This window comes from Seriola aureovittata, chromosome 12, assembly GCF_021018895.1.
Source record: "Seriola aureovittata isolate HTS-2021-v1 ecotype China chromosome 12, ASM2101889v1, whole genome shotgun sequence".
In the NCBI taxonomy this organism is placed as follows: Eukaryota; Metazoa; Chordata; class Actinopteri; order Carangiformes; family Carangidae; genus Seriola; species Seriola aureovittata.
Genome location: NC_079375.1, coordinates 25,253,328 through 25,281,305, shown reverse-complemented (window position 1 = coordinate 25,281,305; position 27,978 = coordinate 25,253,328). Strand labels below are relative to the sequence as shown.

General features: G+C 45.7%; 1 protein-coding gene across 1 annotated transcript in view; it reads right to left on the bottom strand.

Moving 5' to 3' along the window:
- Positions 1-27,978, bottom strand: part of chd7 (chromodomain helicase DNA binding protein 7) — a 72,858-nt gene that overhangs the window by 25,479 nt on the left and 19,401 nt on the right. The window contains exons 3-19 of the mRNA XM_056390785.1: positions 27,132-27,460; positions 21,116-21,597; positions 10,835-10,979; positions 9,737-9,865; positions 8,904-8,969; positions 7,653-7,708; positions 6,295-6,409; positions 5,556-5,639; positions 5,310-5,447; positions 3,931-4,052; positions 3,240-3,483; positions 1,697-1,873; positions 1,297-1,440; positions 1,101-1,199; positions 778-967; positions 468-684; positions 181-376 (exon numbers count right to left, since the gene is read on the bottom strand). Of these exons, the coding sequence (XP_056246760.1) occupies positions 181-376; positions 468-684; positions 778-967; positions 1,101-1,199; positions 1,297-1,440; positions 1,697-1,873; positions 3,240-3,483; positions 3,931-4,052; positions 5,310-5,447; positions 5,556-5,639; positions 6,295-6,409; positions 7,653-7,708; positions 8,904-8,969; positions 9,737-9,865; positions 10,835-10,979; positions 21,116-21,597; positions 27,132-27,460 (2,933 nt within the window). The remainder of the gene's footprint in view (positions 1-180; positions 377-467; positions 685-777; positions 968-1,100; positions 1,200-1,296; positions 1,441-1,696; positions 1,874-3,239; positions 3,484-3,930; positions 4,053-5,309; positions 5,448-5,555; positions 5,640-6,294; positions 6,410-7,652; positions 7,709-8,903; positions 8,970-9,736; positions 9,866-10,834; positions 10,980-21,115; positions 21,598-27,131; positions 27,461-27,978) is intronic.

The window sequence follows — 27,978 nt, the reverse complement described above, 5'->3', positions numbered from 1 at the left end:
AGTCACAGGAGTCACAGGAGTGAGAGTCACAGCAGTGAGAGTCACAGGAGTGAGAGTCACAGGAGTGAGAGTCACAGGAGTCACAGGAGTGAGAGTCACAGGAGTCACAGGAGTGAGAGTCACAGCAGAGAGAGTCACAGGAAATGACCGACGGCCTGTGTAATATCAGTCATCTCGTACCTGCAGGTCGTTCTGAGGGTTCCAGTCAGAGTCGAAGATGATGCAGGTGTCGGCTGCCGTCAGGTTGATGCCCAGTCCTCCGGCTCTCGTACACAGCAGGAATACGAAACGGTCCGAGTCCGGTCTGGAGAACCGGTCGATGGCTGCCTGCCGCAGGTTACCGCGAACTCTGCCGTCTATGCGCTCATAGGGATATCTGAACACGTGTTTGGAGAACAGGTGTGAATCGCTTTCATTTGGCTCGGCACTGGGATCAAGAAACGCTACAATTTGTGTCTTGTTCTCACCGTCTCTGGATCAGGTAATCCTCCAGGATGTCCAGACAGCGGACCATCTGACTGAAGACCAGGACTCGGTGTCCTCCGGCCTTCAGTTTGGGCAGCAGCTTGTCGATGAGCACCAACTTGCCGGCAGCCTGGATCATGGCCTGGAGAGCCATTTCTGGTATGTCGGCCCTGCCTCCTTGTGAGTCCCTGAATTCCTCGATGATCTTCTCTTCCGCTCCTGGACGAGAGGAAACAGCAAATACAACTCATCAGATAAGAAATGATCCGCTCGCCGAGTCTTTCTGCTGTGGCTTCGGAGGAGTTTGTGTACCGTTAATGAGGTAGGGGTGGTTGCAGCATTTCCTCAGCTCCATCATGGTGTTGAGGAGGTTGGGTACGTTGGCTCCTCCCCCGCCGCCGCCGCCACCTCCTCCTCCTCCTACACCTCCTTTGGACAAGAAGGAGAAGTTCTTCTCCAGAATGGCCCGATAGTATTTCTTCTGGATGTTGGTGAGCTCCACCTGACAACAGCAGCAACAGCAGATTAAATTTTTCTTTTTATTTCTTGAGACACGAGCATCTGAAACACTTGTTGAGTATTTCTAACAGGGTTTAAGCTTCAGCTGTTCTGACACCAGAGATCACAGTCCTGACCTCGATGATGGTCTCCTCTTTCGGGGCCAAGTTCTTCTCCACGTCCTCCTTCAGTCTTCTCAACATCATGGGCTTCAGAATGCCTTGCAGTTTCTGAACCTGAAACACACCAGAGGCGACATTAACACTCACTGGGAATAGAGGGAAACTGCACAGAACTTGGAGAGGGGGGGGGGGGGGTGAGTCGACTATTTACCTGTTCTTCAGTCTTAAGGTCTCCAAATTCAGTCATGAACGTCTGCTCAGATGGGAATCTCTCCGGCTCCAGGAAGTTGAGTAAGCTGAAGAGCTCCTCCACAGTGTTCTGGAGGGGAGTTCCTGTCAACAGGACTTTGTGCTCCTGAAGAGAAAGCGGGGACAGGAAAGACGTATTTAGAGTTTCTAAAATTGAAAGCAGGATGCCGACAGCATTTTAACCTCTGAAGAGGAGGACAGAGGAATTATATTATCATATAAAAACAGAGGCACTGGGATAATTTGTCCAACTTTGAAAAACTTCCAGCTAGACAAAACATAATTAACTTATATCAAACAAACTGTAAACACGAACCTCTTCCTGACTCCCTGCATTACAAACAAAGATACCACAAACTCACCATGTCCATCATCTTGAGTCCTTCCAGTAGTTTGCAGTTTCGGTTTTTGAGGCGGTGGGCTTCATCTATCACCACGCAGCGCCATGGGATGCTGCGAAGCTCCGGACAATCCGCCAGAATCATCTCAAAGGTTGTTATCACTGCGTGAAACCGATACGCTCCCTTTATTATCTTACCCTGGGGGGAGGGAGGCAGGAGGAGGAAGGGGAAAGAATGAAGGTTAATAAGAATAATCTAAAATGTATTTGTTCCCAACTTCTTTTATTATCTTACCCAGTGGAGCTGGGAGGGAGAGAGTTTTAGGTCAAAAGTAACCGGGCCACAGCAGCTCCACACGTTAGTGAGGAGACGTGGAGAGAAGCTCAAGATAAAGTCGCACTTGTGGCAGTCAACAACGGTATGAACGGTTTCACTGAGTTCACTTTGTGTTCGTCTCCTGTGCTGCGACGCAAGTTCGACACACTCAGGATTATCTTCCCGTTATCTGGTTTCATCGAGCCCGACGGCCGCAATCACGCCGAGCGGTCACATGACGGCGGTTATCAACCCGGTAGGTCAACCCTGAGTTTTTCCCAGGCTAAAAAGCAACAAACCTGCAGCTGCCAAGTGCAGGAAACACGGCTGGAGCAGATGAAAAACAAATATTACAACATAATCTGAAGAGGTAAAAGCACAAGGCTTTAGTGCTTCGATGTGAGACGAGACGGTTTTGACAAAATGACAAAAATGAGAAGATGAGGACTCATGATCTGTGCACAAGCCCTCCAACAGGAAGTCACAAACGCCGACGCTTGATCTGGTGTCGTCTACAGCTCCACCCCTCTCCACAGCTTCGCACCACGGCATATTAGCCAAGACTCAACCCTGTCTGTGGTTTTCTTTCACTCAGAACTGTGTCACATTGCTGAACAGTAACGTTTCAATTAGCGCCGACTGAAATATCGCGATTTCAGGTGGAACGATCATTTTTACGTTTCATTATTATTATTAAAAATGATTTTTGTTGCGTCTTGCTCCAAACGAACATGTTCCTTATAGAAATATGATCTGTGGCACCACAACACTTGTGGTGCTGACAATACACAACAGTGAGACACATTTTTACCTGCGTTAAAAGAAACTGCAGCTCCTGTGATTTGCATATTACGATCTCCATCGTGTTTTCGATTAATTGTGCATCGCTTTACTCTTGAGCCGACATCAGGTGATACAAGCTGAAGATCGTCTCTCTAAACCGATGCACCGTTTACATTTAAGTGACGCAAAACTGTGAATGTTATTGTACTGCAGAGGCGTCAACACATGTAGTATTACCCGCTTTCTTCTTGTGTTACTCTTCCACAAAGTACCTGTTCCAACTAAAAGAGAAATTAAATAAGACCCCAACAGCGCCTTTCTCAGTCTCCTGTATTTAGAGTATGAAATGTGTTTACGCCGATGAAGCACTGACTCACGGGTAAGTTATAATCATTTTCTTAACCAACAGGAGGCAGAAAATCATCTTTACAGGAAGCGTTTATCAGCCTGGTCTCAGCCCGTTTACCTGTGCGTCTCTGTAGTACATCTCGTAGGCCTGGATGGTCTTGCGGCTGGCCTGGCTGCCGTGGTAGACCACCGCGTTGAGCTCGGTCCAGGTCCTGAACTCTCGCTCCCAGTTGGGGATCGTGGAGAGCGGGGCGATGACGAGGAACGGCCCCTCAATGCTCTTCAGGTAAATCTCATAGAGGAACGTGATGGACTGGATGGTCTTCCCGAGACCCATCTCGTCAGCCAAGATACAGTTACGTCTGTGGAGGACAGAGGACGGGCAACACGGTGAGGGCAGCGTGCAGGATCCGCGTTTTATCGTTAATGTTTTTAATTCAGTGTCACTAAACCGGTAAAGACTGCAAGTTACCAAAGACTAGTCCCACGTCGGCTGTAAAACCCCATGACTTTTACATGAGTCAATGATCTAAACCATCTAAAAGACTTTCCCTCCTGGTTTATTAATGCTGCTTTTCTAAAAGGGGAGAGTCTGTCTTCCACTCCACTGATCTAATGTAAAACACACTACTACTACTCTAACTGCTGGAAAACTCTCCCGTTTCTTATACGGAGAGATTATTCATTAATTCAATATTTCCATGACATTCAAGAAAATCTACGATATGACTTTAATGTCCGCTGAAGACTACGTCCACCTGCAGCTGGGGACTTCACCTTTACAAAAATAAAGATGAGCTGCGACTTACGAGTTGTACCAGTTGAAGGTTAGCCAGTTGAGACCTTCGAGCTGGTATTCCCTGAGTGTGTTGCTGTTCCTGTATTCTCTGGAGCCCTCCAGCTTCTTCCAGTCGGCTGCAGGAGGCCGATCCTAGACGCAGGGAAAATGATTTAGAAGGGTTATTAAATGGCACAGAGCTTCATTAATCCCTCTGATCAGTGAAGTGTGATGGTGATTTTTTTTTTTGAAAGGGTGCAGATGGATTTAGATCTGGGTGTCACGGCAACGTCTGGAGCTGAATCACTCAATAAGGGGATTGATAGAAGATTTATCAACTTTCTTTTTTATATGTTTTATCTTATTTCATTAGCGCTCATTGTATCCAGAGCTTTCAATGACAGTAAAGGGTTTCTTCTTTTTCTTCTTCCAAAGCGTGATGATTCGCTGATTTTGGAGTTTCTTATAAAGACACTAAAAGTTACAGTAAACACGGTGCTTTCAGGGCGAGGAGGAAATTCCTTCTACTTTCCCACACGAAGAGAAGATGGGGAAGTTTAATGTTCGCCACAAGTGGTCCAAACGTTGTGGATACACGTTTCTGTCCAACCGACCATCCCCCTCAACCACACTTGCTAGTTAAAAATATAACTGGCACCAAATACTGCCGCTGTGTGATGGAGCGCTTCTAACGTGGTCCTTAAGGAGAAACAGTAGGCAGTAGTTAAAAAGATGGACAGAGGGAAAAGAAAAGAGGGAAAGATCACAGCCAGTCAGCTGCTTCTGTTCAGCATTAAACACACTGTTAGTGGTTTGGACCGGCCACAGGAGCAGGGCGTGTGTGTGAATGTGTAAGACCACAAGAACGTGGCCCTGAGCAGAGCATTAAGGGAGCTGTAAATCTGCAGGAGGAGGGAGCAGGCAGCAGGCCAACGCACACACACGTGCACACGGCTACAAGGAGGCTGGGACACTGATAGCACCCAAAAGAGCGTCTCACACACACACACACACACACACACACACACACACACACACACACACACACACACAAACACGGCTGCTCGATTATGGCAAAATTCACAATCACGATTATTTAACGGGTTTAAATACTTAATAATTAAATGGAAAGACTAATAAAAAACTAATAAATAACATATATCAAAATATGATATAAAAATATACTCAAATATACAACGACGCATCAACCAAGCTAAAACCAAGCACTGCCAGAAAAGATAAAACATAAAATAACGATATAAGTTAAAGATGACGCACTCCTACGTATGTTGCTAACGTACGCTGAAGCGTAACCAGGAAGTGGATTGAGGGGGGGGTTTTGTAGGCGGGATGAAATCATTTTATCTCAATCGTGTTTGTTTTCATAATCATCTGAAGCACAGAACTTACCACTCTCTTAGTGTTGGGTGTGCGTGCTGTGATGCGTTCAAACTCCTCTATCTTGGATTGCTCGATGTCGGCCTTCAGCTCCCAGGTGGAGTCTTCGTAAGGCAGGCTGCACCATTTCACCAGATATAAGGTCACCGTCTGCGCACAAACACGAGATGGCTTGGTGAGTGTGGAGAGAGACGAGAGAGAGAGAGAGAGAAAAGAGGCTCAAACCCGTGAAAAGATGACAGGAAGAGATCAAAGCACCTCTCCGTTTTCATCTGTGCTCTCTGAAATGTCCAGGACACGGTCCACCTCCACATAGTCCGGGTTAAAAGGCTCGTCGTCCATCTGGAGGGAAAAGCAATTGGGAGTTTTACTGTTAGAACCGAGGAGACGGGTTTTTACGATAGGTGGGGCTCACGCCATATGTTCGGGTGAGGTCGGCAGCGCTCGACTGCTGGAAACTGTTAATCTGAATCTATTAGTTTGAGCTGCACAGACTTTCAACAATACGGCGAATAGTCCAAGTGATGCAGTTCTCAGTTGGTTTGACTCACGTTTGCACACTGGTTTCAGGAAGTAGTCAGAGCCCTCTACTCTTTGCACACTTCTTATCATGTTGGAGATTTAATGTAAAAACTACAGACTACAGCGAAAGAGCGGTTCTTCTTCTAGAGAAAACGTACAGACATAAAAATACAGAACACATCTCTTCACGTCAGCAGCAGCAGCAGCCATCTTGGTTGTTAATGAAAAATACTGCAGTAGCTGTTCTGTGTCAGTCATCGCCCCCAGTTTGGATTAATGGTTGTGATTGGTCCGACCCGTTTTTGGACAGATGTTAATCTATCTTTAATAAATTAAAGATTTCCGTTTTGTTTTTTCCCGCTAAATTTTCTAAAAACCCATTAACAATTAAACCTGGGGTCTGAATACTTTGCGGAGCCACTGTAATGTAATGCAGTGTAAGGTAACGGGATAACTGCGCTGCAGAGTTTCTCACCTCAGTTATGAAGCTGTTGAGTTGCTGCTTGGCCTTGTACCTCTTCACCTTCTGGTGTATTCTCTTGTCCTTCTCCAGCTCCTCCAGGTCGGCCCAGCGACAGTGGAGGTACGAACTGAGACACACGAGACACACAACCGGTGATTCATGTCACTCACATCAAAGCCACAGCGCACAGCAAGTGTTTTTTTTTAGTATGTAAATAGTTAAACTACCTGCCATCACAGGCAACAAGAGCTGCACCTGTGCTCTTTGATGGTTGTAAACATCCATTTTTAAACAACGTGCACATGTCGTTTCACTGCTATCTGGGTCCAAAGTGCAGTTGAAACGGTTAATTTGATTTAATATGAAAATAATGAGGAAGATGAATTGATGATATGAATAGTTAGTTGCAGCCGTAGTGTTGGACCAACCAGGGGAGAGTCGGCGCCTGTTTGCAGCCTTGCAAGCGTTTTCAAGGTCCATCTACAGCAAGTCAGCTCTAACGTTTCATTCGCCCAGTTTAACCTGCATGAGTGTCTGAGGTCGATGGCAGAACGGGTTTGGCTTGTTTTGGGAGGAAATGAATTCATGACAACTGCCAAGAACGACTGCTGTCACAGATCATGAGCTCGAACGCACGGTCTGAGCGCTAACTGTCACAGATGATGATTCTGAGAGAGGCATCGACACGGTGCGGTGACTCAAGTCGGCAACACCCACTGAGAAAGTGTCTTCCTGGAGACGCCTGACGGAGCACAAGCTGGTAAATAGCTGCATGTTGTTGTCACGTGGTCAAAATGCTACCTGACGGCTGGAGAGAGCAGCGAACAAAAACAAAAAAAAGGTGTCGACGTTCTGCTCGTATGCTTCCATTTGTTTTACCCGTCTTACTTTGTTGAGCAGGTTGGAGAGGATTACTTCAGGACATTGGACTTTCTTCATCAGCGAGTGTTTTTGTTTCGCTTTCATTCCTGTTGATATCTGAGCGTCTCAAAAACAACAACCTGTGTTGTTTTGTGTTTGTTTGCATCGATTTAGTCGAATAACGTCAAATATTCTTTTCCCCCAAAATCCACCGAACAGACGCTGGACAAAATGTTATACGCCGTCACCTTTGAGTGAATGTGCAGCACGAATAAATGGGTCATCTCATGGTAAAATAAAGTAACTGAGGTTTTCAGGCTGAATATACCGAGCTTTTCACACTTGCCCCTGTGGAGACCCTGGTGTGTGTGTGTGTGTGTGTGTGTGTGTGTGTGTGTGTGTGTGTGTCGAAAGTAGGTTTTAAAAAAAGAAGAGGGGGGACCTGCTGTGAAAGACAGAAAGAGGTGGAGAGAGAGAGAGAGAGAGAGAGAAAAAAAAGTGTTACTCACAAGCCCTTGAACTTGACATAGAACTCCTCCACCTCCACTTCCTCCCCCATCTCCAGCTGAAAGGAAGAAGAAAAAAAAAAGGTTAATAATCACTACAAATATAGCAACTGCATGGTGAGAGAGCAGAAGTGGTTCATCATTGTTATACAACATGTGGTTGAATTAGTGAAGTGGCACAGGAGGAGCCTGCATGCCAGTTTCACACGGGCCTGTCAGTCATCGCCGACTCTCACCGAGGGGAAAATACTGCTTCATTCATGTCTCGTCAGTTTTTGCTGTTTTGTGTAAAAAACAGCTGGAGAAGTTGGAAAATGTCAAAAACAAAAAGGGAAAAAAATTAAAAATAAAAATTCTAGAAATCAAACCTTCAAATCTAGAAAGAAATCAATATAAAAATACATTTCTACATGTGTGTTTAATGGACGACTTAAAGACGTATTTCCTTGTTTATGATTAATATATTTGTTATTTCTTTCCGAACATGTGCGAAAGGGGAAATACCACAACAGTAGCCCTTTCAAGCTCAGCCATCCACTTCCATTCATCATCACTACAGCAACACACACACACTTCCACCATGCTACTACTACTGTAATGCCATGAATCATCAATCACACACACACACACACACACACACACACACACACACACACACACACACACACCCTGCCTGAGGAAATGCTAGCTTGGCGTCTGGTGTAGCTAGCGTTGTGGTTTTGGCTGTGTGCCAAGCCCAGGGTCAACTCTGAATGGAGCTGTGAGAATATGTGTGTGTGTGTGTGTGTGTGTGTGTGTGTGTGTGTGTGTGTGGTTGGGGTGGGGGGGATAACCCATTGGCAGCTGGCTAGCAAAGGAAAGTTGGCTGGTGACTGTATGTGCATGCATGTGTTGGCTCAGGGATGAGCTTTCTTTAGACAAGCCATCTAAAACAAAGCTGGGTATTCTCTCACACACACACACACACGCACACCGTCAATCAGACACACACACACACACATAGACACACACACACACACACACACACACACACACACACACACACACACACACACATACACACACCCTCTTGCACACTGAAATACAAGAACTCTTGTCTCCGCTTACCAAATGAGTGTGTGTGTGTGTGTGTGTGTGTGTGTGTGTGTAATCTGCTTAGACCAGCTGTGGAGCGGCTAATCAGATGACGTAAACCATGACTCGGGCCAGCGTGTCTCTGGGAGCTTGTCTCTGTGTATTGTCTTGATGTCTAACCTGTTTTTTGGAGGTGCGCAGGCCCATGATCTTCTCCACGATCGGTCCCTCAGCTTCAGCCACGTCCTGGAAACACACAGAATAACACAAGTGTTGGAGCCGCGCTCACATGGTTTCATATCACCTGCCTGGTCCAGGTGTTCACACCCACTCCCCCTCCTTAACATGTTGCCTTTACTGCACCTGAAAAATTAAACACCCATCCAGGTGTAGAGATATGGAGGTGACCTAACTTATTTACTTTCTATATAAAACTTGATTGGTGCTGATATCTGGATTATCAGTTTTAACAAAGTGTTAAATGTTGTTTACAGACAAGTAGCTGCACAAAGAATGAATGAACAAAATACAATGGTCTTAAACTGTAGGAACAGAATCAACTTGCTCTATTTTCTCTTATGTGCTCAATTAAACACTATTACTATCAACTATTTTCTTAATTTCTCAAGCACAGAGAGCGGACATTTAACCCCGTTTAACACCGGGTTTCGTTACGACTCTCAGCTGCTGTTTAATGACACAACACGTAAGCAAGACTTCAAATGTAAAATTCAACCCCAGATTTTGGCACCGGACCGTTTGACACTCTGCTCCAGACATATTTTAGTCAGTACCAAGGAGGATTTGAGACAGGAAACTATAATTTTTTACATGTGTTGTGATACAATAGAGTTTAATTGAGGTAATGTCTGGAGTTGGGAACGCCCGTTAGCAGAAGCAATACAAAATCATTTCAAATATCAAGGTACCTCTTGCCTCCAGCTCAATGATGTTCGTTATTGCTGACAATGGCCAGATACACTCTAAACCAATAAAGGAAACCCAAGCTGTACCTGTTGTTGTGATGAAGATGGGGATTTCGGTGCCGGTGAGTCATCTCCACTGTCATCGTCCTCTGAAATCCTAAACTCCAGATCCTCGGTGTACCTCTTCCTCTTCACCTGACGGCTGGAGCGGCGCTTCTGATGGACAAAGACGACACACAAAAGGCGTCAACGCTCTGCTCATCAGCGGCGGTCTTGTGTCTCGCTTCATTAAAATATCACAAAAACAAAATGAAACATTGCATCGTAATATTTTAGGCGGATGTAGGGAACTACAGGACCTTCTTCTTTATGCAGCTAATAGCCAGGTGTTACTCATGACCAACTTGTTTACATTTGCACATAAAAATGGATCTGACTGAGGAGGGAAACAGTGGTACAGCATGTCCTGTGCCAAAGCAGCACTTAAAGGAGCTGTTTGTAAGTTGTGCTGTTGCTACATAGGCAGCGTTAGCGTTAACAGCCGTTTACTTACCAGTCTTGGTAGTTCAGTCAGTGACTGAAGCTCTTACAGCCTCAGTTCATTGCTGCGTTTAACAAGGCAAGAGGTTATAATACGTCCTCTGAGCAGACCGAACGCTGCACTGACTCAGTGTTGGAACGTGATGAGACCGGGGCTAACTGGTTAGCATGCTAACTCCAGCAGAAGAAAAGGAGTGATAAATAGAAGCAAAACAAGAGGGGAGTTTTCCACCTCTGGAAACAGCTGCTGGTGAGTAAAGGAATGAAGTTTGACGCTGAACTTGTAAAGTTTTTTCTAGACTGGTCAGTAAACAGCTGCTAATGCTAACGTTAGCTATGTTAGCGATAGCAAAACTTACAAATAGCTTTTACTTTTTTCATGTTCATTTTTTTTTTTATTCAAATGTGCTGCTGATGCATCATGGGAACTTAGAGGGGCCTTTCAACGAGGCTGGTTTACAACAGAAACTATAGCAGAGCCTTTTATCTCTACTGGCTGTGACACTGAGGGAGGTTTTATGGCCTTTTATATTGTTTTTTTTCATTGGACTTCCTGGATCTACGGTGCAAAGCCATATGAGCCATGTTTACTTTCTGATGCTGTGTGCTGCCTGAAAGTGGGACCCCCCCCTTCAACCCCCGTACCTGTACACCATCATCATCCTCCTCTTCAGGGGGCGATGGAGGTGGAGACTTCACCTCCACATCGTCGCTGACTGACAACTCTCTCTTCCTCTTGGAATCCTTTTTAGCAGTGCCAGCCCCGGCCTCCGACTCCACCTTCTTATTGCTGCAAGGAAAGAGGGAAAAAACAAACTTTTTTTACTAAATAGAAGAAGAAGAAAAAACACACCACCTCAAAGTGTTCCCTCTTTTACAGACAAGGCATTTTGTGTGTGTGTGTGTGTGTGTGTGTGTGTGTGTGTGTGTGTCCCAGGGTGGTCGCCATGTTTGATTTACCCATTTAGAAATCATTAGTGTGCCTCAGGCTCTGGCACACAGGGGGTTAATACGATGAAAGACTGCGAGGAGGCGGAGGGAGCGAGATAGCGAGATAGAGAGATAGAGAGGAAGAGCAAGGGGGGCCCAGAGAGAGAGAGAGAGAGAGAGTGAGAGCAAGAGAGAGGGAGTGAGAGAGAGAGAGAGAGAGAGAGAGAGAGTGAGTGAGAGCAGGAGAGAGAGAGAGAGGGAGACAGACAGAGGGACAGAGAGAGAGAGAGAGAGAGAGTGAGAGCAAGAGAGGGAGTGAGAGAGAGAGAGAGAGAGAGAGAGAGGAGAGAGAGAGAGACAGAGAGAGAGAGAGAGAGCGAGCAAGAGAGGGAGTGAGAGAGGAGAGAGAGAGAGAGAGAGAGACAGGAGTGAGTGTGAGAGAGAGAGACAGGGAGTGAGTGTGTGAGAGAGAGAGAGAGAGAGAGAGAGAGAGACAGGGAGTGAGTGTGAGAGAGAGAGACAGGGAGTGAGTGAGAGCAGGAGAGAGAGACAGACAGAGGGACAGAGAGAGAGAGAGAGAGAGAGAGAGGCCCCAGAGAGAGGAGGGGGGATGGGCTGAGAGGCCCCCAGGCCTCCTCTAATCTCTGGCATGGAAAGAAAGAGGAGCTGGCTCTATCTGTGCATACACACCATAGAGGAAGGTGAGAGGACACACAACACCCCTTCTCTCTCTCTCTCTCTCTCTCTCTCTCTCTCAGTACTCAGTTACTTTTCTGCCATGACTGGTCAGAAATGATCCGTCGAGGGCGGCTCACAAAATGTTGATCTTCAAATACCAACGTACAGTTAAGAGTTGAGGTTTGACGGCAACAAAATCCAGATTCTGCTCGATGAATCCGAATCCTTTTGAAGCCACTTATTAAATACAGTTCGGTTTATTTGCATTTGCACGTAACTGAACCTGCAGATAAAACCCCACAACCAGCACATGGGACGAGCAGCAGGAGATTTGAAATGCTGATTAAACTCATCGCACAGAGAAAAACAAGTCCAGCCTGCAAACCTCTGCACATCCTCTTTACTGTAAATATGAACAGCACTAATGGAGAACTGTTAAGTTGACAAACATAAAATATTGTAATAGTTCAGATTCAGGTTGATCTTGATTGATTCTGACTCCTGAAATTTGGGTAAAGATTGTTTCACTGACTCGCCACATGATCATATACAGAAACCCTTTTCCCACTGCTAGCGCTGAACGGGCGGCTCAAAAGACGCCACGGATCCTACATCAGCGAATTATTTTGTATCTCAAATTCACAACAAAGTAAAACGGGTTCAATAACTTCTTACAGAAGTGTCAGATCCACAACACTATTTTAAAAACAGCATTTTAAAATGAAAACAGGTCTAACAACAAAGGTCCCTAATGCTTGGATTACGTTATCCACATTGTGTTCACCGGTCGTCGTGCAGGAAGCGACCGTGGGTGTCTGCATCATCATAAGTCTCCACTTCCGCCCGACCACACTACAACGCAACCGCGGAGTTTGTCTCCGTTTTTTGGGGCTTGAAAACTGCGGCGAAGCGCGGACGCCACGAGTAAACTTAGCAAATGGGCCGCCTTTTAAAAAGAAAACGTAGCAGTGTGGACGAAGCCCCGAACCTGAAACATCTGGTTTGTAAAATACATTCTGAGTAAATTACTTATTTCAATATATATATATATATATTTTTTTAAAGATGGCCGACTGAGGAACTTCATCAAATCAATCAGCTGTTTACCGCAGCAGAAAATGTTTGTCTTTTGGAGAGTGAGTTACAAGGACGTTTTATTTTGGAAATTCAGCGAAGAGTGAAAGAATAAAAATAAAAATATGATTTGGGGAAAAAAACAAACAAACAACCGCAACTTTAACAACTCGTTCCCTCTTCATAGAAATGTTAGTAAAACACAAATTATGAGCCATGTTTTCCTGTTTCTTGTTGTCTGGTTGCTAATGGTCAGCGCGTGTGTCACTGATGGTTGCCGTGGTAACATTGGTCTCAGACCCGAGTTAGCCTGGGGGTAAGGTGTCTAGTGTTTCTGGCTTTAAATGAGAAAGAGTCTGACTAACAGCGGACTGATCTACGAGCAGTAAAGTTCTGTTACAGCCTTTCGGTTTCCTACGACGGTTACGTTTATTAGCGACATCTGACATAATCCACCCGTCACTCCCCCCCCCCCCCCCCCCCCCCCCCTTCAAAAACAACAGAGTGAGGAGAGATAACAGGTTTCATACGACACTCGTTAAGCACCGGAACTTAAGAGAGTCCGGGTATTTGGCAAACCTGGAACCAGATCCACGACAGAACGAGCTTTTCAAACCCAACTGAACTCTTTACTGTTTCCTGTTTTTAAATGCTAACGTACAAACTGTACATGTTATACAGGATATAAAGGAGATAATCTGCTCTAACTTACTATAAAACTGTGTGTGTGTGTGTGTGTGTGTTGTCCTCTACAGTACTGTATGCCTGGATCTCTCTCTCTCTCCTCCTCTGTGCCTGTGTCGCTCGCCCTCTCTCCTGCTCTGTGCCTCTCTCTCTCCCTCTCTCTCCTCGTCTCTCACCCCCTCTGCGTCCCTGGGGCCCTTCTCCTTTCATCCTCACGCCAAGAGCAATCACGATCTCCGTGGTAACGGCTGGTCATGTGACCTGCACCTGTTCCTCTGGCTGGTCGCCACACGCTGGAGCCATCTGGCCACACACACACACACACAACACACACACACACACACACACACACACACACACATACACACACACACACACACACTTCTCCACTTGGCTGCCTTCTGCCCTCTCTTCCTCCTGGCTTCTTCGTGGCCTCACTTCTCTTCTCAGTCGCTCCATCACTCTCCAACTCTTTGTGCTCCGTCCATCTCTTTCGCTGCTTTTTACGACAACTCTCCCAACAACCCATCTTTCCTTCACCCTTCAAGTCCCATCCTGCATTAGTCCTTTCAACCAATCACCGATCACCGGCTTGTAATAAACGATTTCATTTTCCTGTTAGTCCGAAAAATACGCCGCTTCTGTGTTCTGGCACCAAATCACTCAAAAGCAGCAAAATGTGATCTTATAAAACAGCAGAGAAGTTTATTTACGACGGCTGAAGAGTCTGAGTGGTTTCTTTATATGCTACGATAAATTTTTTGATTTTATAAAATCAATTGACATAAATTACGTTGACCGCAGCCACCGTTTTCCCCGTTATTAAATTACTGACTCGCAGCGAAGACAAATCTTATCACCACCACGTCTCAGCATCACTGTTCATCTGTGACATAAAACAGTCTCACTCTGCTTCCTCTACACATTTCTACACTCTTCTAAACCCGAGTCCACTGATAGTTTAATAAGAACCAGACGCACCTCGACGCCTTGAAATATACTGTGGGTCCAAAACTGCAGAGATAATATATAAAGCACAAAATCATCTACTGCCAAACTGTATTCAGAAAACATTTAGAAAGGCAGGGTGAGGACAAACATAAAGAAGGTGCATAACTGTCAAAGGGGTGGATGAGTTATAATGAATTAAGAATCTGTAGTTCCACTTGGTAAATTTAAAGAAATGTTAAAAATATATGGTGATAAATAAATATAAAACTGACATATGATCATCTTTGCTTAAATGTAAAAGTTGTTTTCTCTCTTATGGTCTCTGTGCGTTCGACTCTCTGGAGCCTCTTGTTCAGTTTTTGTTTTGAAAAGAGTTCAGTGTCTAATCTTAGCCGTGAAAAGTTTCCGTTTTTAGCTTCTCATTCCCATTTTTCTAAATTAAAAAATTAACTGAAGTGAAGTCTGAGACCAGAGCGGTGTCAGAGTTTTGGACCTCTTAGTTTGTCTAAATGTTGATGAGTTATATTGTGAGTTGAAGCTTGATGATCAGCCTGATATGAAAACGTTCAAACTTCTCACCAGTGCAGAGACGTGAAAATGATCAACATGATGCCAAATTTATTTTACACGTTTATGGGAGTCGTTGGTGTTCTGTAGTTTTTTTTCTTTTGTTGCCGATACAGATATCGATCGTCTGTGGGTGAGATCGGCCAATACCGATCAGGCTTGGCACGCATTGCAGATGGCGTCCGTTATATTCGTCTCACGTGGCCGACATGTTTTGTTTGAACAGTGCTTCTCTCAGCCGCAGACACCAGAGAATTAATCACAGGTGATCGGTGACTAGAAGCATAAATTCTGATCCACTGATCAAGTATTTTTAATGAAGATCAGTCGATGATGATCGGCGGCCGATCAATCGGTGCGTCCCTAGTATTTTATGTATACTATTTTGGAAACTGTAGCGTGTTCGAGGTGTTATGTTGTCAAGAAAGATAAAATCAAAAAGGAAGTAAACTTTGCCAAATTGACCAGACTCAGAAATCATGCAAGGCAAGGCAAGTCAGGCAGGAAGTGAGGTGATTAGTGATGTCATCGTATTGCTAGAAACCCCAGATAAAACTGGCCACCTACTCTTGAAGGTGTTAAATCAATGCTGCACTTGCGACATCAAACGTCTCCATAACAGGTTAGCTCTGTCCAGGTGTACGCAAGCTCCACCCTCTTTGAACCTTTAGGTTCACACATGCTGGACAGCTGTGGTGCACAGTTTGTGTGTGTGTGTGTGTGTGTGTGTGTGTGTGTGTGTGTCTCTCTCTCTCAGTGTGAGAGAGAGGGGAGTTGAGATGCTCCTTTCAGATCAGGGGAGGGAGGATAAAGGACAGACAGGAAGCAGAGCAGCGGAGGGAAAATATGGGGAGGGAAAGAGAAACTGAAGAGAAGCCAAAAATGGGGGAAGGGTGGGGTGTAAGGGACACCTGCTGCCATGATGAGTCATATCACTGAATCCCAACACACACACACACACACACACACACACGACCCGTGGCTACAAAAAACAACAGCGGCCAGAAGGCACACAAAAAGTGCTGTATTTGCACACACATCTGCAGACGTGCACAAAGCGAGGTGTCTGCATGCATGTCTGACTTCTTTATGTGTACTGCAAACAAATCTCATCTCACCCCCCCACATCCACACACACACACACACACACACACACACACACACACGCGCACACACGCAGGGCAGGGTGTGGCAGCTGAGAGCTGGGTTATTTATAGATGTACTTCCTCAGTGAGGTAGACAGAGAGAGAGGGAGAGCGAGCGGGGGGAAAAGGATGGAGAGAGAAAGCAAGGTCAAAGGAGAGGAGTGAGCTGAATGGTCGAGTAAACCACCTGATTCTCTCCGAATTGCTCACACTTTCCTGGACAGCTGAAACCAACGGCATCGGAGATTTCCATCCATCGCCTCTACATTAAGAGCAAAATCGTCAGCCTACGCAAGGCACATTTTAACCTTTTAACAGAAAATTCAATTAAGAATAATCCTCCATGAATCAGAAGAAATCACATATACGCTCTTTATAACTTCAAACATTGCCTCATAATCATTAAAGTCATTAATCCACAGCCAAGTCTGAGTCTATCAAGGCTGTGACGACAGGCTTATCTCCCGATTCGATGCTAAAGGTGCCGATTCATTGAGAATTTTTAAGTATTGTGATTCAATATTATGATTTATTGCGATTTTTTTGACAAAGTTGAATCATACTATTTTAAAAGACCATGTATATCATGAGTCATATTTACACAGACGAAGCACACCACGCCTCTCTGAGTCTTACTTCAGCAGCATCATGATATAAACTCCTCTGCACGCTAACGAAAGATCTGTCATTAGGAAAACCACATTAGAGATCAGGAAGCTGATATATTAGTCCTATACCTGTTATTTAAATAAACTTCTGTCGCAGTTAAGTTAAAGTACTGTTGTGGATGAGGTAAATAAAGTACTGTAATAATGAAGTGGAGCCACTGGTGCTTTTATTCTGAAGCACAGAGACGGTTGGACAATAACAGTTAGTCTCTCAATATACAGGGCTTTCAGAAAGGGTTCAGACCACTTCAATTTTTTCACTTTGTTATGTTGGAGCTTTATTCTAAAATAATAATAATAATAATAATAATAAAAACCATCACTGCAACACCCTGCAGGTATATACACACAGGTGTGTGCCTTTCCAAAACATGATGAATCTAATGAATTTACCATCTTTATCATCTCCAAGATGATGATCCAGAGAAATGGGAGAGTGTCCGAATACTTATGTCAATGTGATATTTCAGTTTTTCCTTTTTTACATTTGCAAAGAAAATTCAAAACTGTTATTTTTATTTTACGCTTTGTCATTATTGGACATCGAGAAATTAAAAAAAAAAGAAAATCAAGAATTTGTCTTTTTTGGTCTCACACACTCAGAAAATGCTATGACCATGGTTTTAATGTGCCTGGACACACTCCTCTATTCATTCATGTACAGATTTGGAGTGTGTTGAAAACTTGTGGACTATTTGAAATAGCAGGAATTTCTCTCATTATACCATGTGTTTGCACAGCGGACATGCGAACTGATGGTGTTTCTGAATACCTTCACTCACACTCACATTAGAGGATTTGCGGGGACGATGCCACAAACTGCAAATTAAGGAAGTGAAAACCGGAACGCAGACTGTGTTCAAAGGGTTAACAGAACAGACCCGACATCCTTGTTGCACCGATTAAAAGAAAAAGGCTTCAGCCTGCTCTGTGGTGGCTTATTTGTTCGTGCAGAGATGCAAATACACAGAGCAGAAAGGAATATACTGAGGCGTGGTATGGGCCACATGAGAAACTCCTGAGCTTTGGGGCTTATTTCTTCACCCACTGGTGGAAATCTTGCAAAAAAAATCTCCCAAAAACGCAATGGAACATATGTGCTAGCGGCCTGTGAAGAGGGTTTCCTCTACACTAAAAGGGGAGTTTTTCAAAGTTGATTTTAAAGCTTTAATAAAGTATTTTAATGAACCAGAAAAGCAAAAAAGTAAGTGTAAAAATTAAAATCAGATTTGGGAAAGTTTGCTACAAGAAGAGCAGCACAAAGAAACACTTTACATTTAAGTAAAGGAATAAGCTTTTGCAATTACACAAAAACATACCATGAAGACCAAACTTCATTCCAAAATATGGAAATTGAATATGCTTGAGAGCGAAAGACCACATGGGACAGCAGAGGGAAAGAAAGAGAAGAAAAGACACACCTCAGTCCTCAGCTTAAATCAGAGAGACAGACGGGGGAAGAGGGAAGATGGGGAGGGTGAAGTGGAGAGGAAAAGATGAAAGGATACACTCCTCTTCAGCAGGAAGAGGTGGGATTGAAGGGAGGGGAAAGGAGGAGAAAGAATAAAAGAGAAGATAGTTGGGTGATTGCAGCAGTCCACCATTTTAGAGTAGCAGTGAATGGCCGGCAGCCATTATTATGCTAAATTAACCTGGGAGCTCCAGGCCGCCACTCAAGATGGAGGAGAGCCTGACAACAGATAAGAGCTAGTTTACCAACACACACACACACACACACACACACACACACACACACAACGAGCTAAGAAAGAACTCTCCTACCCCCACATTTCCTCTGCCCTCACACACACACACACACACACACACACACACACACTTGTGGCTGTGGAGTGGTCAGCGGCATGGCCTTCATTATCATTAGACGCCATTTTCTGCCACAAAGATTACTAACGACTCCTCCTCCAACACACGCATGCACACAAACACCAAAGGCCTGCCTGCCCCCCCACCACCACCACACACACACACACACACACACACACACACCACCCACCCCCTCACTGCCTGACACACTCACTCCAGGTCTCCCACATTCCCCGCCCCCAACTCTTTTCCACTGGCCGATGAATGCATAGAGACACACACACACACACACACACACACACACACACACACACTCGCACCTCCCCCAGTGCTGACCCCTGCCTGCTGCTTTGGCCCTCCCTCTTCCTTGGGATAAAAGGGGCTGAGAGGAAGAGAGAGAGACCGAGGGTGAGGACAGAGGGGGAGAGGGGGAGAGGGTGGAGAGACCAAGGGCTACACAATGAAACCACCTCTGACTCCCTCCGACACAAATGCCCCTCAACTCTTTGCCTCTACCGGTGCATCTCCGTAAGCAGGACACAAGTGAAGAATAAAGTCGGACCAGAAAAGTGCAGAGAGAACACGCATACCTATATACCAGGTGTGGATAGTAAATAACTAAAGCCCCTTTTACACTGGACAAAAAACAACACCTGTTAACATCTGGCTATTGGCGACAATGTGAAAGTAATGGGGACATTCACGTCCCGGTCAGAAGACTCTGCAGTTGTCCCGGGTGTTTATCAGCTCCGACACCCGGGTGAACTCAGTGCAGCAAAACACGTCATTATTTTCGTTACTTTATTAACTTCACAGCACATCTAACATCCCATTCTTCCTGCAGCCAAAAGTCGTATCATTAACTCGTCGTTTTCTTCTCCCGTCGCCCGTCACTTCCACCTCGCTAAAAGTGTAGCAAGGTAAAAACATGGAATCGATAGTCTCTCTCATTATCTGCCAGAAACACAAATCTATCGAGATGATCGGGATCAGGTACGGCTCTTCTTTCTTTCTTTCTTTTTTTTTACTAAAGATATTACCTGCCGATGGTCTGACGCGCTGGAATAAAAAGTGACGGCCCTGAGCTACACCTTCCACTGAGAGGTGAGTTTTAAAAACACACAATTAGAAACCAAATCGTCTCATGCAGAGGCTCCAACACACAGCAGCACCATTTTACTGCACAGCTAGCAGCTAGCAGTGGGCTACTCTCAAAAACACCTGCTAACATCTGGCTATTGTTTACAATGTGAAAGGGTTATGGGCATTCACGTCCGGGTCAAACGACTCTGCAGTAAGTCCCCGGTATTTTTCAGCTCCGGCGCTGATCGGGCCGCCGTGTAAAGATGACACCTGGGTAAACACGGTGCTGCTGAACCAGAGACACGGTGGCGACACCTTCCACTGAGAGAAGTACGTTTTAAAAACACACAGTTACCGACCAAATCACAGACACACAGCAGCACCATTCAACTGCACAGCTAGCAGCTAGCAGCCCTGTTGTCCAAAAGCTATTACAAACACACCAGTGGGCTCCTCTGCTGTACTGACTGACATGTTGCTTCAGTATAATCCCACATTCACCGTCGCGCTGCTCATAAAACCTCACTCACATCACAAAATGTATTAATCACCCACAGAAAATAGTTCCCAACTAACGCACCGTTTCCCTCCGTCTGTGTGTTATTTGTTAAAACCTGTTTTGGGAACTGTAGCTAAACTTGTTGGCTTTGGTGTTGTCATCAGATTGGCTGTTGATCAGTATCTAAATTGTGATTGATCCTCAGATCCGTTCAGTCTAGCAGTCCCTTCTCTTTGCTTCACCGAGCCCTGTGATCACCAACTCACACACACACACACACACACACACACACACACACACACACACACACACTCTCACGGTCTGTGGTCGCCAGGTCTTTCACAGCTCAGAGGTTGTGACCCCTCTGGTTCCCCCTGGTTGGCTCCATGAGTAATGGACCTACTGGGCGTGTTTGCATCTACACAAACACCAGCTCGTAACACAAAGACAGCCAAACGCCAGAACTCCTCCGGTGACTGACAACAGATTTCTTTACTGCACCGAACAAGATGTCGCCATGAAAAACTACGTACAGCTAACACCGTGACACCAGTATAGTCTCTCAGTTATTTTCCATCTCCTCGCATCCATCGCGGCCGGCCACCTCCTGTGTGATTCATTTCCATACGCGTGCTGTATCAAGGAAGTGAAAACGTCCCACTTCCACTTAGTGGTTAAGCACTTTTGTCAAGGCTTCACAACTAGTAACACGAGCTGATGGGAGTTTTTGTTGAACTGGCTTCCTACACCAGTCAGCACATACAACACACACACACACACAAACACAAACACACAAAATGACTGCAAGTAATGTTGCTCCTACCCAGTTTTCTTGGGGGTCTTGGTCTTGGGCGTGGAGCCCTTGGCTTTCTTCTCCTTCGGCTCTTTGGGGGTCTTGCCCGTTTTGGGCGTTTTCGGGGTCTTGGGCTCTTTGGGCTCCTTGCCCTCCTTGCCCTCCGCCTTCTCCTTTGGTTTCTTTTTCCGCTTCTTCTTCTCCTCCACCGACGGTGAACTTCCCTCTACAGTTCCTGTGCCAGTCACCTGTTCACCTGCGTCACTTCCTGATCTGGGAAATTCAGATTTTAAGTCTTCCTCGGCAGCTCCTCCCTCTCTCGCCGCCTTCTTCCCTCCCTCTTCTTCCTCTCCATCCGCTACTTTAGCTTTCTTCTTCTTCTTCTTTTTTGGCTTGGTCTCCTGGTTGCTGGGCTGCTCTGTGCCGATAGGCTGGCTGGGCACTCCAGCGCCAACAGTCGGCCTTTCAGGAACCTTCACTGAGGCATCGCCTGACGGGTCCGCGGGGGAATGCTGCGGAGAGCGGGAAAGAAATATATCTGTTAATCCGAGTTACTGAGCAACTTTGAATTACGCTCAAAAAATACTTTTATAGGAGAAAAACACCAAGATAAAAAACCCACTTAAACAGTTAGAACTCAATTACATCGAAGTGTGCACGTTCACATTGTGAGTTATGGAATTACTAATTCCTAGTTGTGAAAAATATGTTCAATAGATAGAAAAAATAGCAAAATTAGAAACAAATTAAATGTATTTATTTCTATATATTTAATTAAAATGTATTGGGCTTGTTCAAGCGTCTTAAATGTTCAAACTTTTTTATCATTATAAAGTTAATATATCAGGTTTGAGATGCTTGGTCAGATTAAACAAGTATTTTGGAGATTTGGGAGGTTGAAATCATTATTTTATGACTTAAAGGCTCAACAATCAAAACATAAATGACAATAAAGTCAGTTACTGTTTACAACCCCAGGTTTTTATTTCAAAAGCAAAAATTTTTTTTTTTTCATTAATCAATTCATTTTTTATTCTATAAAATGTCAGAAATTTGTTTGTTGTTTGACCAAGAGTCCAATAACCAAAGATTCAAAGTGGAAAAATCTGAATCAGAATTTTTGCTATATTTCCTTTAAAGTGACACTTATTATTAATAATTATTCATCTGAAAATGACTGCTGGTAAATTTTCTGTTGACTAATCAATTGATCGTTTCTGTTCTAAACTAAAAATCCCATAAAATGTTGATTAGCTGGAGCTTCACTTCAGCCTGTCAGTCAATGCTGCTACACGTTCTGCTGGGTGGAGGTTGAATTTGTCAGTAATGGCGGACTAGAGCAGAGGGGGAGGAGGGGATCCATCCATCCATCCACGCACATGGCTGCCACCTCCTCCCTCCCCTCAGGACTCCCTGTTGCTACGGTTTCCTCCCCGCTACTGCCTCCTCCTCCTCCAGCAGGGCTAACCTCAGTAAACAAACCGGCTGACACCTCATTTTCCCTCCTCCCTTGCTCTCCTGTAGACTAAATCCTCCTCTCCTTCTTCCTCCACCTCCTCATTGCTCCCAAGTAAGCTTTCTGTGACAGGAAACTGGTTACCAGCTGTTGGGAGCCTCTCCAACTGCCTCTCCTCCCTTTCCCTCTCTTCTATCCCTCCCTCCCTCTCGCTTCCTCTCTCTCCAGCTGCTCAGGGTCCCAGTAGCAGATGGGAAATCAGGCATCATGACACGAATAAATTATCTCCATACTTCAAAAAGGCACAACGAGGGAGTTTGTGTGTGTGTGTGTGTGTGTGTGTGTGTGTGTGTATCATACGAGAGTGAGAGAGACTATGCCTTTGAGAGTGTGTGCATGTGCGTATGTGCACTTCAGTGTGTGTAAGTGTGTCAATGAGGTGTGTGTGAGCATCAGCAAGTTTAGAGTAAAATGCTACAGCAGCAGCAGCTCCCCTCTGTCAACACACACACACACAAACACACCTTGGTTGTGTTCACATGGAGTAAAGAGTCTAACTTAAAGTCCACTTCCACTGGAGAATGCTAATGTACAAACACACACACACACACACACACACACACCAAACAACTGCAAGGTCACATCACACAAACCGCTGCACACAAACACCTGCTAACACACACTTAAACTGAGCCATTTAGACACAAACGGGAGGCTGGGGGGCTCGAGGTGCAGCTCAGAGCGAGAGAGAGAGAGAGAGAGAGAGAGAGAGAGAGAGAGAGAGACAGAGACAGAGAGAGAGAGAGAGAGAGAGAGAGAAAGAAAGAGAGAGACAGAGACAGAGAGAGAGAGAGAGACAGAGACAGAGAGAGAGACAGACAGAGACAGAGAGAGAGAGAGAGACAGACAGAGACAGAGAGAGAGAGAGAGAGAGAGAGACAGACAGAGACAGAAAGAGAGAGACACAGAGAGAGAGAGAGACACAGAGAGAGACAGAAAGAGAGAGAGAGAGAGAGACAGAGACAGAGAGAGAGAGACAGAAAGAGAGAGAGAGAGAGAGACAGAGACAGATAGAGACAGAGAGAGAGAGAGAGACAGAGAGAGAGACAGAGAGAGACAGACAGGGAGAGACAGACAGACGAGGGGAACGCGTTGCCCAGCGATAAATCTGTCCTCCTGCCAAGCTTCCCAGATAATCAATCACACAAATGACAATGGAGACACACAAAGTGTTTACACAATCACAATCACACACACACGCAGCATGCCAGTGTGTTCACGTGTACTTGTTTAAATGCAGTTCTCCATCAGTAATGTAATATTTCATCATTCTCTATTCAAGCACCACCACCATCATCATCATCATCATCATCATCCTCCACTTCCATAAACAGTAAACTGTGACACCGTCACCCGTAACTGAATTTGATAAAAGATCCACGAGGAACTCAAAGCGACAGAGCGGCTGCGTGGTTAATACGACAGACTCGGGAGATGAAGAGTGTCGGGTTTCATCTCCATCAGGACGGATGGGGTGGGAGGGTGGGGTGGGGTGGGGGGGTGGAGGACAGGGCGTGAGGATGAAGGTGAGGAAGTTGAGGGAGTGAGATGAAAGGTTAACTCTGTCAGGCAAAAACACTTAAAGGGACAGTTCATGGTTTTTAGACGTGGCGTTGTGTGAGGTCGTCACATACAGTCGGTACAATAGCTACAGTGGATCATGATGAGCGCGGGGGTCAGTTAGGAGATCTGACGTGGGCGGGGCCACGAGAAAAAAAAAAGGTGTTTTAGACAGTTTTAAAAAACACCCACGAAACAATCCAACGTGTGTTTAAATGAAACTTCATGTAGAATATTGATAACAGCACTTTTCCTTTGGCACTACATTTTTTCAACCACTGAACTACCGTATTCCTACGCACAATCGCAGTGTATTACGCCGCTTTGTGATTCACTCAGCTGACCTGCGGTGTAAAACCGTGGTGTAAGGTGGACTCTTTTTTTTTTTTTTTTTTTGAGTGTTACTTGACGTGTGATTAACATTTGGAAATCAATCAATAACTGTGACCATGTGTTTTTCTCAGCTCCCTCCATGACAGACTCTTCAGTGATGATCGGATCTTCAAGCTCTTCAAACGTAGATAAATAAACGTGATCATGTGACTGTAGATATTTTATTTCCTCTGGAGAATAAACGTAGTGGAGCGTCGCTGCGGAGGCTCCGGCAGCTCTACACCTGTGGTTCCTCCACCATGTTGCAGCGCCACAAAACTATTTAACCCTTTAACGTAAGACACGTTTGAACGTCTTCACTCGGTCTTTAACAGTGATGTCACACACGTCTGCAGCTTCACCACATGCTTCAACACCACAAACAAGGAAGTGAGTTTGGTGACATCATCATGGATTTGATCAGGGACTGCTGTGATTGGTTCAACTCAAGGGAAACTCTGACGATTGATCAAATTTGTGGAAAAGTTGCGATGACTTCATTGGGATTGGTTGAATTAGAGTTAATTATCACGACATCGCGACTTCCTGGAACGACTGACATACAGACAGAGAGAAGCATCCTGTCAACAAGTGGCCAACATTTTTAAATGCTGAAATTCACACAAACAAGAGGAGGAGACGACAAAACATCAGAAGCGTTTCCTCGAAGCTGCAGATCCTCGGTGAGATGGATAGTACAGCAGCTCGCTGACAGCGTGCACGGGCGGGGGAGGGGCGAGCCAGGCATGTTATATGTCAGCTAGAGCGCTGCACGCAACACAGTGTGTGTGTGTGAGATGTAGAATAAAGGTCACAGCACAGCACTCTGCCAGAGTTGTGACCTTGAGCTGCTGACGAAGGCAGGCGTGTGTGCGTGTGTGTGCGTGTGTGTGTGTGAGTGCATGTGTAATAACCATGCTTAGTGAACAGATGGAGCTTAGAGTACCAGACATACAGTCATCATGACTGACTGGCCAGCTTGGGGTGTGTGTGGCTCTTTCTAACAAGTGCATCATGAGGCACAGAGAGAACTCCCTCCTGTGCGGCAGGCAGACACACACACACACACACACACACACACACACACACACACACACACACACACACACACACACAGTACTCCTCTAGATAGGCTATCCTATTTCTCCAGGCACATTTGCCATCCCATTCCAGACCACACTATATCCCGAGCCACACTGTCGGCGTGCGCGTGTGCGTCTGTGTGTGTGCGCGGGCTGAGCTGACGGGGGGCTGCCGGGCCTGCAGCTAGAATCAGGGCAGCGCACGCGACGTGCCCAGGCGAGCACCAGGGCTCACCAGTCAACCTGGCATCTAGGTCAGAAGTGCTGGATAAATTAAGTGTGACGGCTGAAATGTCAACCAAGAATCGCAGCAACGCAGGCTCGGAGGTGGGGTGGGGGGAGCAGTCGGCAAGCGGGAATGATAGAGAAAGAGGGGACTAGATCTCTCTGTGTGTGTGTGTGTGTGTGTGTGTGTGTGTGTGTGTGTGTGTGTGTGTGTGTGGCCACAGGGCTGCTATTGTGTGTGAATGGGTCAGTGGAGAAAGGGGGCTTTGAGCAACAAAACAAGCTAATGGAAGCCAAGGGCACGTGACGCAGGCAGTGGTGACGGTGCACGCTCACACACAAACATGGAAGTTGCCATTGAGAACTGCTAACCTCTTCCCACCAGCCTTCCCCTTCCCCTCCTCCTCCTCCTCCTCGTCTCCTTTGCTTGAGATCCTAGACTCCCTCTCTTGAGATCTTTGCTTGTTTTCCCACTTCATTCCTCTTAGTGTTTTCCCCTCCCCCAATCTCTTAATCACCCTCCAGCTTTTTCTTTTTTTTTTTCTTCCCTCTCACTGTCTCCTTTTCCAAACTGTCTCTCTGGACATCCGGCTACACAACTGTCTGACTCTCTGGACATCCGGCTACACAACATTAACGAAGAGATGACACCCCTGAAATGGATAAGACAAACAGAGAGACAGACAGGCAGAGAGAGAGAGAGAGAGCGGAAAGAGAGGAGACGGGGAGAAAGGAGAGACAGGAAGGGAGGTTTCCTCTGCAGAGGAGGGGGAGATGTGGGAGCAAGAGGGAGGAGAGATTATGTTGGTGGCGCCTCTCTGTGTGTGCATGCATGTGTGTGTATTGCACACGTGTCTCAGGATATGCAGCTCACAGGAAACAAACAGCTGCAAAAATCCATTCCCCCCCGCACACACACGGAAACACAACCACAACCGCACAAGGCCGACAGCAGAAGACACAAAAGGCAAACAAAAAAAACACACACCGATATGAACACACACACGCACAAAACCCCAATGAACCAGGGCCCAATGCACCGCTGTGCTTTCAAATGTCATGTACACACACATTTATGCACACACACACGTATCACACACTTCCCTTACACTCTAAACACACACATTCCCCCACCCACATGAAAAATAAACATTCAGATGAAATACACCCACACATGAAAACAAATGCACATAGTTTTGATCTCTGTCTCACACACACACACACACACACACACACACACACTCTCACGGTGATGCTACCACATCAAAGCGCTTGTGTTATGGAGACTCACCTGTATGTGAGGCACTTTCTGTGGAGTAAGAGGGGGTGAGGAGAGTGGGTGGGAGGCAGGAGGCGTAGGTGCCCATGGGTTGGATCCCTGGTTGGATTGAGGGGGTGTGCTCTGCAGGTGGTGGGGGGGCAGGTGCGTCTGCTGTGTCTGAGAGTTCTGGTTGGGCGGCGCTAAACCCTGGTTGGAGGCCGGAGCTCCGTGCTGACCGACAGGCGGACACTGGAAACCCATGGGCGAGGACTGCAGGGGCTGCCCGCTGCGAGAGGCCTGCTGCTGGGCCTGGAGCAGACGCTGGTCTCCTCCCTGGCTGACTGGAGCTTCATGAGGTCCTGGGAGAAGAGACACATTACCATCACTGACGAAACAAAATAAAATAACAGCAACTTAAGCTCAATTTAAACTTTGATGCCATAATCAATAAAGCGTGAGAGCAAATACAGAATATAGTGGCTGACAGTAGCTTCACAGACCACGTCAGGGTGGATGTGGATGATTCTGAATTATTTCATTAATTCACTTGCGCACCTATGGCAGGGGTCGGCAAGTCAGTTTGGCCTCGGGCCAATTTTTTTCTACGCCATTAGACGGCGTCCAGAACGTAAACAACCATTGATAAAAAGGCAACTGGAATTTACTTTGTTGCTGTTCATATATGTGGCGCTGTGGCAACACAATCACAAACAAGGGTGGTAAAAAGATCCTGTGATGATCTTTTCAATCTTGCTCATCATCATGATTTTATTCTGAAAGTCCTGATAGGAAGTTGTGATTCCCATCTTTCCCCTGCGATGTTTGTAAGCCTGTCCATCCACAGTCACACGTTATACGATCCACTGATTTACTGAAC